The 19,335-nt window shown below is 36.7% G+C and overlaps 1 protein-coding gene across 1 annotated transcript in view; it reads right to left on the bottom strand.

Moving 5' to 3' along the window:
* The window catches only part of LOC148949074 (uncharacterized), a 121,554-nt gene that overhangs the window by 85,608 nt on the left and 16,611 nt on the right, over positions 1-19,335 (bottom strand). The window contains exons 2-4 of the mRNA XM_089092814.1: positions 14,555-14,669; positions 9,218-9,344; positions 4,850-5,049 (exon numbers count right to left, since the gene is read on the bottom strand). Of these exons, the coding sequence (XP_088948940.1) occupies positions 4,850-5,049; positions 9,218-9,344; positions 14,555-14,669 (442 nt within the window). The remainder of the gene's footprint in view (positions 1-4,849; positions 5,050-9,217; positions 9,345-14,554; positions 14,670-19,335) is intronic.

Below are 19,335 nucleotides of genomic sequence, written 5' to 3'. Positions count from 1 at the left end.
TTTGTTCAGCATAGTTGATTTCCAGATAGAAAATATCTTTTTGAGGATGATACTCCCTCCCAACCCTCAGGGCAAGGGTTGTAAGTTATGCCCTGGGGGCATATAAGGTTTTTAAAGAAGGCGTTGTCACAGAAACTTCAAAAAAAAGCTCATTCGATTGGAAATTTAAAGGGCTAGTGCCCTTTTTATAGTCGAAAGTGATTGGAGGGCAACTAGCCCCCCCCCGGCCCCTCATTCCCCCCAACACATCCAATAAAAATTTTGAGATAGCCATTTTGTTCAGCTTAGTTGATTTCCCCAGAGAAAATATATTTTCAGGAGGACACTTCCCCAAAACCCTCAGGCATGGATTATAAGTTATGCCCTGGGGGCATAATGGGTTTTTATTGAAATCTTTGTCGTAGAAACTTGAAAAAGGGCTCATTCAATTTGAAATTCAAAGGGCTAGTACCCCTTTAATAGTCGAAAGTGATTTGAGGGCAACTAATCCCCCTCTCACACCCACCTTTTCCTCAAACACATCCAATCAAAATTTTTAGATAGCCATTTTATTCAACGTAATTGTAAGTATTGAAAATTAGGTCTTTAAGCATAAAAGTCACTCTCCTAAAAGCCCTCGTGGCAAGGGTTGTAAGTTATGCCCCGGGGGCATATAAAGATTCAATTGAAAGCGTTGTCGTAGGAACTTCAAAAGGGCTCATTCAATTGGAAATTGAAAGGGCTAGTGCCTTTTTTAATAGTTGAAAGTGATTGGATAGCGACTAACGCTCCTCTCTCGCCATCCATTTTCCCAAACACAAAAAAAAAAAAATTTTGAGATATCAATTTTGGTCAACGTAGTTGAACGTTCTGGAAATTAGGTCTTTTAGCATGATAGCCCCCTCAGAGCCCTCAGTGCAAGGGTCGTAAGTTATGCCCTGGGGACATATAAGGTTTATATAGAAAGTTTTTGTATAAATCATAGGCAGCGCAATCAAGCTGCCTAAGTAAAGAACGGGGACACTCGAGAACGAGACAAGAAACTGGGACTAAGCAAAGAGGAGGACACTCGCCCTAAGCCCTCTTGGCAAAGGTGGTAAGTTATGCCCGGGGGGCATATAAGAGCGGCGTTGGCACAATGTATTATTTATTAAATATTCCCTTTAGAGCAGGGCACTTTGTATCGAAGAAGTTGTCGTAGAAACTTCAAAAAGAGCTCATTCAATTGGAAATTGGAGTGGCTCGTGCCGTTTTTAATAGTCGAAAGTGATTGGAAGGCGACTAACACCTCTTCCACGCCCACCATTTCCCGAATGACATCCAATCAAAATTTTGAGATAGCGATTTTGTTCAGAGTAGTTGATTTCCAAATAGAAATTATGTTTTTGAGGAAATTCCCCCACAACCCTATGGGCAAGGGTTGTCAGTTACGCCATGGTGGCATATAAGGTTTTTGTATAGAAGGCGTTGTCATATAAACTTGAAAAAAGGCTCATTCGATTGGAAATTCAAAGGGCTAGTGCCCTTTTTAATAGTCGAAAGTGATTAGAGGGCAACTAACCGCCTCTCACGCCCACCTTTTCCCCAAACACATCTACTCAAAACTTTGAGATAGCCATTTTGTACAACGTGGTTACAAGTTCTGTAAATTAGGTCTTTGCGGATGACAACCCCCCCCCCCCCCCACAGCCCTCAGAGAAATGGTTGTAAATTATGCCCAGGGGGCATAGAAGTTTTTTATTTAACGCGTTGTTGTAGAAATTTCAAAAGGGGCTCTTTCGATTGGAAATTGAAATGGCTAGTACTCTTTTTAGTAGTCGAAAGTGATTGGAAAGCAACTAAAACCCCTTCCACGCCCACCATTTCCCCAAACACATCCAATAAAGATTTTGAGATAGCCATTTTGTTCCACGCAGTTCAAAATTTAGGAAATTATACCTTTTAGCAAGACACTCCCCCCACACTCTTCCGGGCAGGGTTTATAAGTTATGCCCTGGGGGCATATAAGGTTTTTATTGAAATCTTTGTCGTAGACACTTGAAAAAGAGCTCATTCGATTTGAAATTCAGAGGGATAGTGGCCTTTTTAATAGTCGAAAGTGAATTGAGGGCAACTAACCCCGCTCTCACGCCCATCTTCTCTCCAAACAATATTTCTCTCCAATCAATATTTTAGATAGACCTTTTATTCAACGTATTTGGACGTTTTGGATATTATGTCTTTAAGGATGACACCCCCCCCCCCAGCCCTCAGGGCCGGGGGGGTAAGTTATATTCGGGGACATCCAAATTTTTTATTGAAAGTGTAGAAACTATAAAAGGGCTCAATTAATTGGAAATTGAAAGGGGTAGTCCCTTTTTAAATAGTTGAAAGTAATTGGAGAGCGACTAACGCCCCTCTCACGCCTACCATTTTCCCAAACACATTTAATCATAATTTTGAGATTTCCATTTTGTTCGACGCAGTTGAAAGTTTTTGAAATTAGGTCTTTTGAGATGATAACCCCCTCAGAGCCCTCAGTGCGAGGGTTGTAAGTTATGCCCTGGGGGCATATAAAGTTTATATAGAAAGTTGTTTTAGAAATTTCAAAAAGGGCTCATTTGATTGGAAATTGAAATTGCCCTTTTTAATAGTCGAAAGTGAGGGGAGAGTAATTAACCCCCCTCTTACGCCCACTGTTTCCCCAAAAATTTGCACTTAAAGTTGAGAGGGAACCATTTTGTTCAACGTAGTTGAAAGTTCTGGAAATTATGTATTTAAGGATGACAAACCCCCCACAGAGCCCCAGGGGCAAATGTTGTAAGTTCTGCCCTGGGGGCATACAAGGTTTTTATAGATAGAGTTGTCGTAAAACTTCAAAAGGGTCTCATTCAATTCAAAATTGAGGGGGCTAGCGCCCTTTGTAATAGTCGAAAGTGATTGGAGGGTAACTAACCCCCCTCTCATGCCCACCCCTCCTCCAAATACATCCAATCAAAATTTTCAGATACCCATTTTGTTCAACGTAATAGAAAGTTCTGGAAATTGGGTAGTTGGTAATGACACCCCCCCCCCCAGGACTCAGGGCAAGGGTTGTAAGTTATGCCCTGGGGGCATATAAGATTTTTATTGAAAGTTTTGTCGTAGAAACTTCAAAAGGGCTCATTTGATTGGAAACCGAGAGGGCTAGGGTCATTTTCATAGTTGAAAGTGATTGGAGAGTGACTATCGCCCCTCTCTCGCGCACCATTTCCTCAAACACATCCAATCAAAATTTTGAGATAGCCTTTTTGTTTAACGTAGTTGAAAGTTCTGTAAATTCGGTATTAGAGGATGACAACCACCCTAACAGACCTTAGGGTAAGGGCTGTAATTTATGCCCTGGGGGCATATAAGGTGTTTAAAAATAGCGTTGTCGTTTCCAAGAGTGTTCATTCGATTGGAAATCGAAAGGCCTAGTGCCCTTTTTAATAATCGAAAGTGATTGGAAGGCTTGACATTTTTATAGTAAAGATCGATGTGGGTATAATGTATTATTTTTTGTTGTTATTGTTGCTTAGACCAGGGCACTTCGCATCGAAGGAGTTGTCGTGGGAACTTCGAAAAGGGCTCATTCGATTGAAAATAGAAAGGGCTGATGCTCTTTTAATAGTCGAAAGTGATTTGAGGGCAACTAATCCCCCTTCCACTCCCACCCTCCCACGCCCACCCTCCCATTTGCCCATTATGTTTCAAAAACTTAAGGCATCCTTAAGATTAAAATGCACTTGAGATCAAAAGGCACTGTGTAAGTGCTAATTCCGAATATAACATCTCAGCAGTATCCCAAGAACGACTGAGGGTATAATGTTAAATCTTTCGGGGTTACTTCTGCTCTAAAAATTTAACCAAATAAAAATACCGTAAGTGTATCCAGGCTATCAAAGAAAGTAAACAGATTTTTTTGCGAATTGTATCAAGTTTTCCATTTCAGGTCAACTAGGGGAGTTATGAAACAATTAAACAGTACTATTTGTGTCCAGATTTTTAAAAGGGTGTATGTTGTTAAAAATTGTTGAAAATTTTTCTCCAGCATACAAATAGCAGGCCAAACTATAAAGTCTTAAGAAACGAAAAGATTTACAGTATTATTTTCTTTTTCCCTGAAAAGACTATGTCAATATAAAATGAACAGAAATTAATTATAAAAACTTTTCCACAAAATAAGTTTTTCAAAGAAAAGTAAAGAACTCCATTAAACAAAATATGAGCAAAAATTAAATCAAATAATCTACCAAGCATGAAACTACCACAAATCAGAATCGATAAATAAATGAAACACAAAACGAACAGAAATAACAATAAATAACCAAGTTAGACTCAAAACGAGCAGAAATTAACAAAAGTTGGGCGAAAAACCCCTATGCCTTCCCAAGGCCAGAACAAAATTTGCGCTTTACTGAAAAAATACAAATGAATGTGCATTGTTTTTCAGTAAAGTGCAAATTTTATTCTGGCCTTGGGAAGGCATAGGGGTTTTGAGCCCAACTTATGTTAATTTCTGCTCGTTTTGAGTTTGACTCGGTTATTTATTGTAATTTCTTTTTGTTTTGGGTTTCATTTATTTATCGATGCTGATTTGTGGTAGTTTCACGCTTGGTAGATTATTTGATCCTCATTTTTTGTTTAATGGAGTTCTTTACTTTTCTTTGAAAAACCTATTTTGTGGAAAATTTTTTTTTAATTAATTTCTAATAAAACCGCTTTTTTCTTTATTTTACATTTTCGACTCTCTTGTTTAAGATATCTAACTCTATTGTGGGATAGTTTTAATATTAGTTTTAGAGGAAGCTAAATCCCTTAGCCTACAACACGGAATGACGTAGCCAAACCACAAAATTACAAGAAATACCTCAGCTGAAAGTTGTTCACTTTCTTCTTCTTCTTTTTCTAGAGAAGGGACTTTAAACTTCTCACAAATAATCTTTATGCTCTGAGCCAGCGCTTCAATCTCCTTTGCCAGGGATATACATTCGGATTTGTGAATTCTGATAAATTTAACGTCTCTCCAAAAGGAAAGCTTCTTCAGTTGTAAGCTCCTTATACTTCTATCTGAAATCAACAAGTTGATCAATAAATAAATAAAATCTATAAATTTGTATACGGAAATTAGCGGAAATACAAACAATTGACAAAAATTATTATCAAGCTTAATGAGATTAAAAAAATTGAAAAGCCCTCTAACTAAAAATCAACCAAAGGAAAAATTTATAATTAAAAAAATTGCGTCAAGAAAAAGTGACATTGTACGCGACGTTGCAAGCTGGTGACATAGAGTTCGTGAAACTTATACAAACAGAAGTTCAAACTGGTTTCCCAAATGAGCATCAACACCACGCATTGTTACTTACAAGTCATAAGGCTGTCTGCTTGCACATCAGTGCTATCAATGTGCTGCTTGTTGTTCTTTTTTATAACAAGTCTGTTGTTAGAACTTGCCTGCTTTTCTAGTTCCACTAAGTAACGCCGTACTATCGATGGGACAAATGAATTCAATGTTGAAGTAGCCACGTAAAAGCGACAAGCATTCTATTTTTTATATTTTCTTACCGGAAGTCGATTTTTCTTCTTCCCTTTATTTGAGTCTTGTTCATTCATTCATTCATTCTATTTATAACCCACAATATAAAAAAAAGATTGGGCATGCCCAAAAAAGTCGGAGTAAAAATAAGAACAATAGAAAGAAACAACCAAAAGAAAAAACAGTTGAATAACTACGATCACAGGGTATATAGAAAAGACCAAAGATGAAAAGACTCCTGGCATTCAGAAGAAAAATTACTAATGCGCTTCTCAATAACTCCAGCTTTGCTTACCAATCGATCATTTCTCTGCAGTAAGGGTTTACTTGTAAATGTTGGGAGTCCCATCAAATACAATAAAAATTTAAAATAAAGGCGGCAGACTCAACAATTAAAAATAAACCAGACAGAAGCCGTCCTGGCCGAATGGTTAGCGCACTAGCCTTGACATCTTGAGGACAGGGGTTCGAGTCCTGTTGCGCTAGTTATTTGGTTTGGAATGTGGGTCCATAGTGTGACTCTATAAGCTCAATCAGATTTGACCGAGTTCTAAATAGGAGAAATCTAGGGGAAAAGCACGGGAAGCGTCGGAGGAATTGCCCCCAACAGCGTATTGCACTCCCGGATGAAGGCAGAAAATCAGAAGATCGGTACCTGCGCAATGCAGACCATTGATCAGCATGCGAAAAAAAGGAAAAAGAAGCAAGATCTATTAGGTAGGGAACTTGGATGATCTACTGAAACGTTTGAAGTCAGGAATAAATTCGCAGCCTCGATATTATGAGCAAAAGAGTCTGCCATTTAATACCCCTGGGATCTTCTCTCCAGGGGAAGAAAACTATTTTGTATTTTTTTGTTAATAAATACCTTTCTCCCCCCCCCCCCCCCTATCCTTCGGCAATCCAGTAAAACAAAAACCAGTTGATTAAAATTTTCGATGAATAAAATAAATTTGAATTGAGTATACTCAACTTAGCTCTAAATGGGTACCTGGAGAAATCTGGGAAGGGTAAGCAGGACGGATGTGCCTAAGGTAGGGACTGTAAAAGTTCAACGCTATATTACTTACTTTTACTCAACGGATAATACTGATAAAAGTTGAATTCCCCTTTTAAATTCTTTTCCATAGAATATACAAACGGTCTCTGGCTCCCCAAGAAATGAATCGTATATCAGAAGGCGTCTAAAAAGCATTCCGACACCCTTGCCCCCTCCACAGAAGGTTAGGATACAGACTCGTATACATAACCCATGAAAAAAGTTTACGCGATGCAGCTTTTATCCTGGCTATCGTTTTATATTCAACGTACAATGAATACTGAGGAATACTGATAATACAACAGAAAGAAGATGTAGGAGTTCACTAGTAATTATCAGCGTTGCCAACACGGTACAATTGTACCGTTTTGGTACAATTTAGAGATCCTGGTACAATGCGGTACATTTGGAGATTATTTTGGTACAACATATCTTCGAGCAAAATATGGCTTTAATCGCTCATTTCTGACTTGAATATCTGTTCAAGTTTTTGTTTATCTAACATATTCTTCTTGTTACGGCAAATTTTTAATTTGCTGCCCAGATGGTACAAATTATCCTTTTACGGTACAATTTTAGTCGTGAAACTGGTAGTTTGCTTCAAATCGTTGGCAACGCTGGTAATGACTGTAGCTCCATAACTGAAAAAGCTTTCTTGACAGACATTCTAGTCTTAAATATAATTTATTTCAAATAATGTAACAATTTGACAGCTAATATATAATAATTTACTTTTAATTAAAAAACTTTAATTTACTTAATTTAAACTTTAATTTATCCCCTTTTAATGAACATGTACCAATTTTATATAAATTTACACAATTGAGGTGGGAACTTCCTTTATACATGAAGGATAATGTTTAGAGAGAATGGACTAGTATAGATGGTCCTCTTATATGCGATAGAATGCTCACTGAAAAGTTTTCTCAACCCTATTTAAAGGTGGTTTTAAGACCTGTTTTTTGCCAGTTGATAACTCCATCTTTGAGGTCAGTATTTCTTAATGATCCTTTAACCTAGGGCGAGCATCATCTATTGGTGTCCTTTGGCACCAAGCAATGGGTGACCCGCAGATTATTGCTGCATATTTGGATTATCAAAAAAATATTTCATAGTTATTTTCTTCATTTTGAAATGTAATTCAAATACATAAAACAAAAGCATAAGAAGGGTCATTTATCAGAGCAAGTATCAGCTAAAGTTTGATCAAGGAAAAAAAAAAAAAAAAAAAAAACAACAACGGATTAATTAATGGTATAAAGAAGGAAATTTTTATACTGATTACTGCTCTGATCATGACAGAAGATCCAATATCGAAATTCAGCTTCTTAAGAGTGTTTACAAAGCAGCACATATAGGCATCAAGCAGTAGGCATCAAGACATGGCTATTTGTAGAAAAAGCCAAGACACATAGTCCAAGTGATGGAGGGGGAAATCTGGGATAAGCCCTCTTTAAGATTGTATAAAAATGATTTTATTTGTTGATAGATAAGTCTTTCTATCATCCATACATATGTCATTGCTAGGGCAGAACTAAAGTAAGTAGCAGAACCTAGGGCAGAACCTAGCCACCAACATACACAGTTTTGAGAAAGGGGTAAAGGCTGCTACGGTCACGTCTAGTCGATTTCATTTTTTTCCTTCTTGGTTGGATCTTCCCCAGTTTATTCATCTGAGGCCTTACTTGGCCACTGTCAATGCAGTGGCCCACATTATTCTTATCTTAGTTCACAGACTAATCTTCTTATTCTTCCAGGACAGTTCAGTTGATGATTACTAATCGTAAATATGGACAAGATTAACACATACCACATTTAAAACACACAAAGCAAGATTAAAATCGTGTGTGATTGAAAGGATTAAAAGCACAAACATTTTAAATTGCTATTTCCTGCAATTTTACACTTACTTTGTTTGATGTTAGGAAAACGCTTCCCTTGCAAGCTACCTTTAAAACGCTTATTTCTGCCATAAAATTTCCCCATCTTATTTAAAAGTTTCTAATGCTAAAAAGACTGAGGTTCCGAGCCCAACGTAGCATTGCAAAGCTATACAGGTTGTAAAGAAAGCATTAGTTTTTTTTTTTTTTTTTTTTTTTTTTTTTTTTTTTTTTTTTTAGAAAAATAATGATGGAACAATAATTTTGTTACTAAGAAAATACAACTGTTTTGTCTTAAAAGCGCTTCAGGAATGGATAGACATAGCGCTTTCTTTTAGTATTTTAAAAACATTCGCGTGCAAACAGTAAAATGACTTTCTAACAGAAAAGGGAGCATAATTTCACCAAATATATGTAAAAGATTGAGGCTTTACAATAGAATTCACCTGACCCAGCCAATATATAGTAAAGTGATGTTGCATGAGCTGAGTTGTTAGCATTCCCTTGACGTTTGATAACTCAGGGTAAAAGACAATCAAAATTAGAATTAATCAAAAGAGACTGAAAACTAGCGTAAATTCAATCCATAATTAAGCGAATAGGGTCATTTTAACTACAAAAAACTACTTCTTTAGACCCTTTAAGTGGTCTAAAATCTAAACGTACATGATGACCAGGACCAATGTCCCACTAGGTCCGAAACGCTTTATATCACTTCTATGTTTAACATTTAAAAAAGGCGACAGAAAGCAAGTAACGATGATATCTTTTAAATATTACCTTTAACCAAACACTTTTCCTGACATTTTAGGATTTCTTTTTCTTTTCTCTTGTTATCTTTCTGTATGCTCTCGATGTCTTCCTTTAATAGTTCAATCCTCTTTTTCAAATCCAATTTTCTACTATTCTGAAAATATGAAAAGAAGATACAATTGACTAAACTATCCCTAGGACTGTTCACATCAATGGGTAATTCTTGTACGTGATCAATATTTATGACAACAACAACACTGAAAAAAAAACAATTAAACAAACAGGGTCTTATAACGCATAGGTTCTAAGTCGACGACCCTGGTTCTATACAGAAATTTTAAGCCTGAGGGGGATGAGAATATCCTTTTCTTCTGCCATATGACCGAAACTACTTAATTTGTAAAAAGTATTTCTCTTTTGGCTAAAACTGAATTGTTAATAAAATTAAAACTTCTAATTTGTAAACATTGATCTTTGGGAGGTGGGATGAGGATGTTCCTTGTCCCCTTCATTCTCTTCAGAAAAAATTATTATTACCAAGAAGATTGGTATTACCTTTTTGACAACAAACAATAAACAGTTTCTTAGAAGCCAGAAGGACCAGAGAAAAAAATAGTAAAAATAATGATGAAGGAGGTCTTGAAGATGCAGTTGCCCTCCCCACCTCCACCCCATAGAAAATTATGCCCCAGCTTGATAGGGCTACATCCTGGGTCAAAAATTACATCATGGAAAAAATATGTGCGAGCAAACAATATGTAAGAGCTTCACACTCTAACCCTTTAAGATTTGAGAAACTATAATCCTAACTATATAGTAAAAAAAAGAGGAAAAATTACGAGATTGAATGAAAATTATGGGCATTGAGGATTTATTCCCATAAATTAAAATTTGAAAAGGAATTGTCAGTACTATTTCCACAATAAATATCATTCTCACTCTACTTTTGCTGAGCAATTGGCTCCAAAAACATACATACATACAAAAAAAAAAAAAAAAAAAAAAAAAAAAAAACACTTCCATACAGCCAATAGGGTGTCTAAAAAAAAAATGAGTATCTGGTTATACCTAAAATCGACCCAGGCATACAATGAAAATAGCAAAAAAAAAAATTCAGTTTTGTTATTTATTTAATATGATTAAAAATCTGTCTAGACCTGCTTAAAGACCAGTGTTCAAGGCTTCTTTGAACAATGAACAGTAGAGAATTAGAGAGTAGTAGAGAGTACAGAACAGACCCGTGTTCAAGGCTTCTTTGAACAATGAACAGTAGAGAATCAACTTTTGTGTCGAGCTTTTGTCAACAGTTATGTAAAAATCGGTTCTAGGTGTTTACCCCCCTCCCCGGAAAATAGGGTTTTTCCAATTTGAGAATTTTATTTGAGAAGTGTTTTCTTTAGTTAAGTTGAGAAGTGCTAAGGAAAGTGAAAAAGCGAAGTTTACATACCAAAAGTATCTTAAAAGTTTAGGAAAAACAAACACAATTCAATTTTTGTTGAAAAGACTTCCATATGAAGTTCTGCAATTTTGGCAGGAGAGGGCACCAAATTACAAAAATAAAATAAACGTAGCCGAAAGATCATTAAAATTAAGCTGAACCATATGGCACCAAAAATTTTAAGAAGGTTTAGCTTTCCTTTGAAAGGATAAGTTGGCTTTGGGAACCAACAAATTCTTGGTACAAAAGAAAATTTCAAAAACGTATCAAAAACATGAAATTGATATCTACTCCCTTGTGACATCAGGGAATATTTCTGGTTTACGTTGTTATTATGAAAGTAAAGAGTAAAATTAAACCCCAAAATGAGCAGAATTTATTCCTTATAGGAGGGAGACTGCCCCTTCCTTATCCACACAGCCACTTCGTGGTAGCAGAAACTTCGAAGCATGCTCATTAGATCAGAAATTGATAATCCTAGTCCTTTTATTAAGGTCCAAAGTGATTGGAGACCAACCAGCCGCGTGGGGGTGGTATTTTCCATGGGGGCGGGGGTACTTTCCAAGGGGAATTTTCCACGGGAGGATTTATCGGAGGGGTACTTTCCGCGGGGAGGGTATTTTCCGGAGGACTATTTTCCAGTGGGGGGTATTTCAGGGGGGTATACGCCGGCCACCGTAAAAATCAAACAACGGAATCTTGAAAACTTTTCACCCAACTAAATAATGCTCTTAGCTGTTTATTCAAAAACAAAAAATTCCTGAATCTCATGTTATCCTTAAAAAAAAAATCGTGTGTTATTTTTACAAAACACAGAAATGTTCCTGAAAAAAAAGGACAAAATTACATCACCAAATTCAACATGTCCGAGAACTTTGGGAAACAGGGTATAGGTCAATGTCTATGTAAGGACAAAAATTCATATTTTTTCTGAGATGGACAGTCACCGATGACTGTTTATTAGTGTGTTTTTTCTCCAGGTGTGACAGTATCGAGCAAGAAATTTTAGAATACCAGGAGAACACTCATTAAAAGACATGTTTAAAGTTCTAAAGCCCCTTCCAACTAACGAAAAAATTACACCCCAACAAGGCACCGATTTTTGCCATACATGGTTGCCAATCAATCAGATTAGTTGAAAGAGAAACAAAATTATATCAATAGAAATGAGATACACGTACATTTGGTTTAGAACTACCAAAAATACATTTATTTATGCAACGTCACAGTTTTAAACGTCATGCAGCTTTGCAGAAGTGTATTCCTCCTTAAACACATATGAAGTCCCTACAAAACGAACATCTATTCTAGGTTGTCTATGACATAAATTCTATTGGTTATATTGTCACTGCAAGGTTGCATACTTAGTAGTGAGTGGGGGGGGGGGGAGCAGATCTTTTCGTGGTGGAGAGGTAAGTTACAGCTCAAGAATTGTATTTTTGGCCCAAGTTTTTAACATTCCATGACAGTTTCTTGATATCAATTAAATAAAAAAGTTTTCTTCAACTAAAAGTAAGGAACGACATTAAAAATTAAAACGAACAGAAATCATTCCGTATTTTAGAGGGGAGGCTCCTTCCCCATCCCTTACTCTTTACGCTAAAGTATTAAGACTTTTTGGAAATACTTCTCATTCAAATCCTGCCAGGAAATCCCCACCTCCCATTGTGAAAAAATTTCCAAGGAAAATTACCCCACAGAAAGTTCCTCCTGGTAGAAATTCCTTTCACATAACATACCCCCCCCCCGAAACATTTACGTATGTTTACCAATAACATATACTATACGTAAACAAAAGAAAAATTTCATAGCCAATAGCCCATTCCTCAGGGACTGTGGTTGACCATATAATCCCCAGAGACATAGTTATTGGACCTTTCACTTATGCTGAACCAAAATAGTTATTTCAAACTTTTGATCGGATATCTTAGGGATAAAAAGCGGCGTGGTAGGGAGGCTAGTTCCCCTCAAATCTTTTTGGTCCCTTGAAAAGGAAACTATAACTTTTTTTTATGTTATAATAAGCCCTCTCCCGTTTTTCCAGAATCATTGGTTGGACACGATTGCACTTGGAAAAAAAATAATAAAAAATAAACACGGATCCGTGATCTTCCTTCTAGCAAAAAATATATAAATTCCACATTTTTGTAGATAGGACTTGGAAACTCTACAATAGGGTTCTCTGATATGCTGAAACCGATGGTGAGATTTGCATTAAGATTACTTGATTTTTTGGGTGTTTCCTTTATTTCAAAAATTAGGCAAGTTTTCTCAGGCCTGTAAGCTTTGATGAGGAACATTTTTTTTTAGAGTTTTAGTTACAATTGGGCCTAGTCGGTCCTTACTTAAAATTTGTTACCCCGAACCAGGTATGGAAAAAGTTCCAAAGCTGCCAGTAGCAGAATTCCAAAAGCTGCCGACACTTTAGCAGCACAACTTGTGTTTTGACAGCTTTTCTTTGATCAAAAAGTATTTTTATATGTAAAAATGGTATTTTCAGACAAAATATGCTAATAAATTTGAAAACTGCCAAGCAGCATTGCTACTTGGCTACCCCACTTTTTAAACGGTGGCCCCGAACTGTTTGATATGAAACAATGAATTTACTCCCTAACGCTCCTTAGTTGGAGTAAGATATTTTGGCTACGAAGAAGAATATGACAATAAGTTATGTTTAGTGTAGAGGTCATATCTCCACTCTTATGGAGGAACCACAGCTTTTAACGGAGAACGGTAAATTTCTAAAAAAAAATATATTGTGATAAAAGAGTGGAATACTTTTATTTGACATTTTTTATAGAAAAAAGTTGAAAATTTAACATGAAGAGGGGAGTTGGAGAGGGCTGAAAACCCCTTAATATTTAGGATAACCATGATACCTTCCACACCTCACTTTTCATACTACATTTTTACCCTTTTTTTATCTATATTTCAAAAATAATCGTCCATCTTTTACTATTGTTCAGTTGTTTTCTGTTTTAGTCACTCTGTCAAATCATTTTGTTAATATTTTCCTATAATTTTTACACAATTTAACTGTTATTTGTTATTTTCGAGAATTCACCCAACCCGTGCATTTATAAGTTAAACATACGTACAGTTCTTTAGATATACACACATCCAAAAGGTTACGCTGGGGGCTTTCACCAGTATTTGTGTATTATCCTTTACCCCTTCTTTTCAAGAATTTGGCAAGGGATTAAAAAGGCAATACGAATTCCAACAAGTACAGAAATACACATTTCGAAGTCGTTTTTTGCAATTATTTTAGATTAATTTCGTCGAAAATTACTACTACTACTACTACTACTACTAACAACTCGCCGCAGCACCAAGCCACCCGAAGCCAACATATATTCGCACACTCCTCCTTCATCCGAATTTATTCAAAGCCTCCTTCTTTACACCCTCCCAGAAAGTTCCCGCTAACTTTGAGTCTTTTTTTATGAAATCCTCCCACCCCCGAAGAGGACAACCTGCTTTCCGTTTAGCCCTAGACGGTTGGCCGAAAAGGACAATCTTTGGCAATCTGTCATCCTTCATCCGCAAAATATGCCCAAGTCATCTCAACCTTTCTTTCAATAGCCTATAGCCCTAGAAAGCGGGATTCAACCACATTTTTCGTACAGCCTACAGCTTGAAATACGGTCAGTCAGACGGTTTTGTATATTTGTACCAACATTTTATTCGCTATTTTATTATTTGACATTTACCTTTATTTCCATCAGCATTGAAGCAGCACAAGTTAATTGAAATATTTTTTTTGTACATTTACATGCTAATGTTAACTTTAATCAATAAAAGCGTGTAAACATATTCTATATACTAAAAAACAACATTTTTTACAAAAATTAGAATTTACTATTAAGATAAATAAAAAAAACAACTCATGTTGTTTAGTATTTTGGACATATTTATACACTTACACGAGTAAAATCCTTTATTTCTAAATTTGCTTTTATTTTCCAAGCTTCTTGATGTGGTTTGACATGTCTCATTATATGCTTCCATATCTCTTCCATTTGACTTGATACAAATAAGCTAAAATTGGATTTAAAAAAGCATTAGATCAGTTAAATTAAAAGAGTAAAAAATAACGCCTACAAACACCAGAAAGATCCCCCCTTTGAGATCTCTCCTTCCTGTAATATTAGTCTCCCAAAATTAATTTTCCCCCTTGAAAAATACTTACCCCCAAGATCCAGACAAATGTGCAGGCGCCTGACATATGGAGCTAGGCCAGGCTTAAGATTGAGACTACTTTACCAAATCTTACATTAAAAATGAAACGAGACCCAGACCTTTGTGCAGGAGCCTGAGATAAGGAGGCAGGTAGGCAGACCCAGGTTATAGCCTGAGTCTAAATTTATCCAAATTTTAAATTAAAAAAATGAGGATATTTAACAGACGGGAAAGAATGAGAGGGTTAAAATCTTATTTTATATAGTTGGTAAGTGCTCATCACTTAAATTCTCAATCTGGGGCCATGGATTCGAGTCTGACTTTAGTGTTTGTTTTTTTTTTCAAATCGAGAACATATTTCTTGTCTAGTAAAAGTTGCATTTATGAAGAAAAAATCAACATTTAACTATGCCTATTTTACACTTGTTTATTTATATGAAGAGCCCAAATAAAAGGAAAGTCTATCTTATTTATGTCTCATGGTCAAAAGTGGTATGAAGCTGCACCAGCCTGAGCAAAACCCGAGCTAAAGACATTACTACTGAACGAGCAGGCCCATAAAGACCAGTTTTATCTTTGCAACCAGAAATTGCTTGTTTTATTTTTCGCTCTGAAAATATCATTAAAGCAGATATAGCATATGACTAGAAAAATGGATCCCTTGCCAGAATTTTTCAGCTAGGAATCGAGCGTACAACTGGCCTAACAGCCCGCGATTGAATTGGCAATGATATTATTATAGCCAACATGAGCATAAAGAAATTCCTTCAAACTGACACTTGACTCTACTTTGATGATCCATTGTCTAGTAGTTTGTAGAAAACTGTCAAAACTTTAATCTCCTTTAAACATTGTCACTGTGTGCGAGATGCTTTTCGGATTTAGAGGCAGAGGTCGTTTCCATTTGCCCTTTCATTCCTTCAGCCCAACCAATACGGTGTTAAAATGCAGTGCCTAGCCGACTCCTATACTTTCTATCTGTATAATGCGTTGATTCACAGAGGAAAGGAGACGGAGTTGCTTGGATCCGATGCCAACTAGAACAGCTTTATCTTTCGACGATGACAACCTTTAGCTCAGGCAGATAGATTACGACTGACAATTTACTGGTATATTTTCACCCTTTTTGATTTTATTTTTCATTTTGTTAGTTTATTTCCTCTCTGAGTTTCATTTGACTGGTATATTTCTTTTTAGCTCATGGATGAGCTTCTAAATTGGAAGTTCACCTCCGTTGTTCCTGTAAAGAATAGCAAGCGTGAAAAACCAGCCAGATTCATGTTAAACGAAACTCGTGAAGATGGAAGTCTCTTCATTGGCTTCAAAAGTAATAAAACAGTAGCTTCATACGTGCCAAAGATGAGCAAGGCCGTAGTGCTGGTATTAATCAATCAATTTATTGTCAAAATATTAAAAAAAAAACAATTCATACCTCTGGCTCCACAAAAGGCCCTATGCCCTTTGCATGTAGGGGGAACAACTATAGAACTAAATCATTGAAAAAAAAACATCAATAAAAATATACTCAAATGAAAAACTGAACCAGCCAAAACCAAGCCACACGAGATAATGCACACAAGTCAAACACTATTCACGACAAAAATATCCAACCCAACCTAGAGTCGTCCATCCCACCAATAAAAACATGTAAAAAATAACTTAATAAACATGTCATCTAGGCATTAAAACATTTCTAAAAATTCTTATGAAGATACGAAACGAGTGATCTTCTTGAGGTGATTCAAGTAGAATATTCAAAACGATATGACAAGTTGTTAGTAGATTGAAATCAGACCACACAGATGGAGTAAATGGAATATTAATATTCCTTGAATTGAGGAGATGATGTGTAAATCAATCAGTGACGAAATAGAGTAGTTTTTAGGGCTGCAGTAACATTCCCATGGAGTTGAAGAAAAGTGAAAGGTGCACATAAAAGAATGTAGAGTGACTGTAAATTTATTTCCTCTCTCCTTGCTTTATCATATAACATTGATAGTGATTTCAAAAAAAGAAGAAAAGCTGACATCCATACAGTAGGGCAAAAACAGACGTAGGACTGAGCTAAGCAATGGAACAACTACTACTACTAACAACTCCCCGCAGCACCAAGCCGCCTGAGGCCAACATAGGTACACAGACTCCTCATCCCTCCCGAACTATTCAAAGCCTCCCTCTTTACACCCTCCCAAGAAGTTCCCATTTCCCTTAAATCATTCCATAAATCATCCCACCCCAACCGCGGACGACCTGCTTTTCGTCTAGCCCTATACGGTTAACCGAAAAAGACAATCTTTGGAAATCTGTTATGCTTCATCCGCAGAACGTGCCCAAGCCACCTCAACCTTTCTCTCATTATAGCACTTGAAAGCAGGGTTGCCAACTGCCGACGTAAGAAAAGAGTGCAAATCAAGGCCAAAAAAGAGTCCAAGTTGTTAAAAGCGTGTGCAAGTCAAAAAAGTTGCGCACGCGCGACTGCCACAGCGCGCGTAGCCCCTTTCACTGTTCGGACCATTTTCATGCCATTTACACATAATTATCATATCAGTTATCCTTCGATCCATACACATATTATCTCTAAATTTTTCATATGTATTTGAAATAAAGTTAGGAAATCAACCTCTAAAAAATAAGTTAGATAATGATTATCATTCTTTTTTTAGTAGCTTAAAAGGTAAGGATCTGCTTGAAATTTGCAGGTGCTTATTTTGATTACTTAGATCTTTAACTGAACTATAGTTGACTGCATCCAATGTTTAGTTAAAGTTCTGTCTCCATTTTATCCAAAAGTTTTGAAAGGAATATAAGAGGTCCAAGTAACTAGTCGTGAACTATAGCTTACTTCACTGTAGTCAAGTCAAGTTCCGTACCCTAGCACGGCGAAAAAAAAAATGGAAGCAGAAACAAAAAGGATTTATCATCCTTCAAAACAGCACACAAAATTGCGTGTTTATTGCATTTTTATTTGCGTTTTATCACATTCTGCCTCAGTGTCACCCAGCAAATTCGGAAACCACTGAAGAAGATGCACAAGAGTGTCCACATCTTTAGGTAAGGCAACATTTGGACTTAAGCATTTAAGATTTTCCTACGTTAGGTCATTGTAGTCAATCCGTTTGCTCATTTGTGAGCCAAATTCCAAAAAAAATTCAGACAGCTCATCTGAATGCAGTGAACCTACTAAGCACTCAATAGGTCAGTGTTTTGCAGGCTTCTTATGAGGCACAGTGCATTTGGTCCCTTTATACCCAACTTTATACAATCAAGTGCAAGAAAATGAGCTGGGCTCAACCGAACTTTAAATGGATCTTGTACGCGCCCTATTTCTTCCTTTTTGACAAAGCACTTGAGGAGCAACAAATACGTCTGTCGCGAACTTCCCAAAAGCCTGTGCATCCATCTTCCCTCTGCTTGAAACTCTTTGTTTAGTGCATTGATCTTTTATAAGACAAATGAAAGAAAATACTAAGCAACTTTCACAAATGAATCACGCACAAAATCCAGAATTTTATTAGCCTTTTCTTTGGCTCCTCTATCTCAAGCAGAGTCACCTTAAAAGGAGAGTCAGAATAAAAGGATCGGGTTCCACTGCTCAAGGCTCCGCTTCAACGGAAGCTTTAAGGGTGAGCTATCGCGTACTTGAAGTCTGCAAAAGCTTATGGTTTTCCATATGTCAGAAATTTTAGTAGATCTTTAGTTCATCCTGTCTTTTTGGGCTATTTACCACATATGACACTACGTCACGAATAAACATGTCAATTCCACCTGGCAACGTCTTAGCTGCATATACAGGACAGAGAGCAAGGGAATGGCTAGTGCAGCCTAGCACAACCAAATCTGGCACATATTCTTTTAACAGTACACCAAGACCTTTTTGATGTCCAGTGTTAACACTTTCATTGTCAAAGTCAATCGCCATCAAATTTTGCAAAGGTATTCCTAGGATTTCCAAATATCCAAGCATTAGACGTTTCTGCCCTTCTGAACTGACATCACTTACTGGCAAAAGCCCCAGAAAGTCCTCTTGCACTGTATCTTTGGAGTCTTTGCACTTTGCTATAAGGACCAAGACCTTCTGCCAAGATTTATCGGTACATACGTCAACTATTAAAGAGATATGAGCTTTCTTCAGTTCACTAGAAAGCACATCTCTTTCTGCAGGGACAATGACGTGTCTAATTATCCCACTAGTCTTAGTTCTACCCTGACTGGAGCTTTTACAAAGTTCTGAGTCTCCAAAAGCATTTTTTAGGACAGGGATTAAAGTGTTCATTTTTGAAATGGGAATGTCTTCCAAGACGACCCACGACGTAAGCTTCAAGCTGGCTTCAATTATAGGCTCAGCATAATCTTTTGGGGAGGTCTTCATACTGCAGCATTTATGTCTGATTGTTCTGAACCCAGCTCTTGTAGAAGTTTGTTCAAAGATAGCACCTCACGTTTGCCACACATCCGATTATGTCTTTACAACACACTTAGTAAGCTAAGTCCTGGCATCATTTAAAAAACGATCAGAAATTAAATA

The sequence above is a fragment of the Artemia sp. Qi Xiang Cuo genome, chromosome 8, assembly GCF_049724085.1.
Source record: "Artemia sp. Qi Xiang Cuo chromosome 8, ASM4972408v1, whole genome shotgun sequence".
Classification (NCBI taxonomy): Eukaryota; Metazoa; Arthropoda; class Branchiopoda; order Anostraca; family Artemiidae; genus Artemia; species Artemia sp. Qi Xiang Cuo.
The sequence above is the reverse complement of the archived record's forward strand: the minus strand, read 5'-3'. Positions and strand labels throughout refer to the sequence as shown.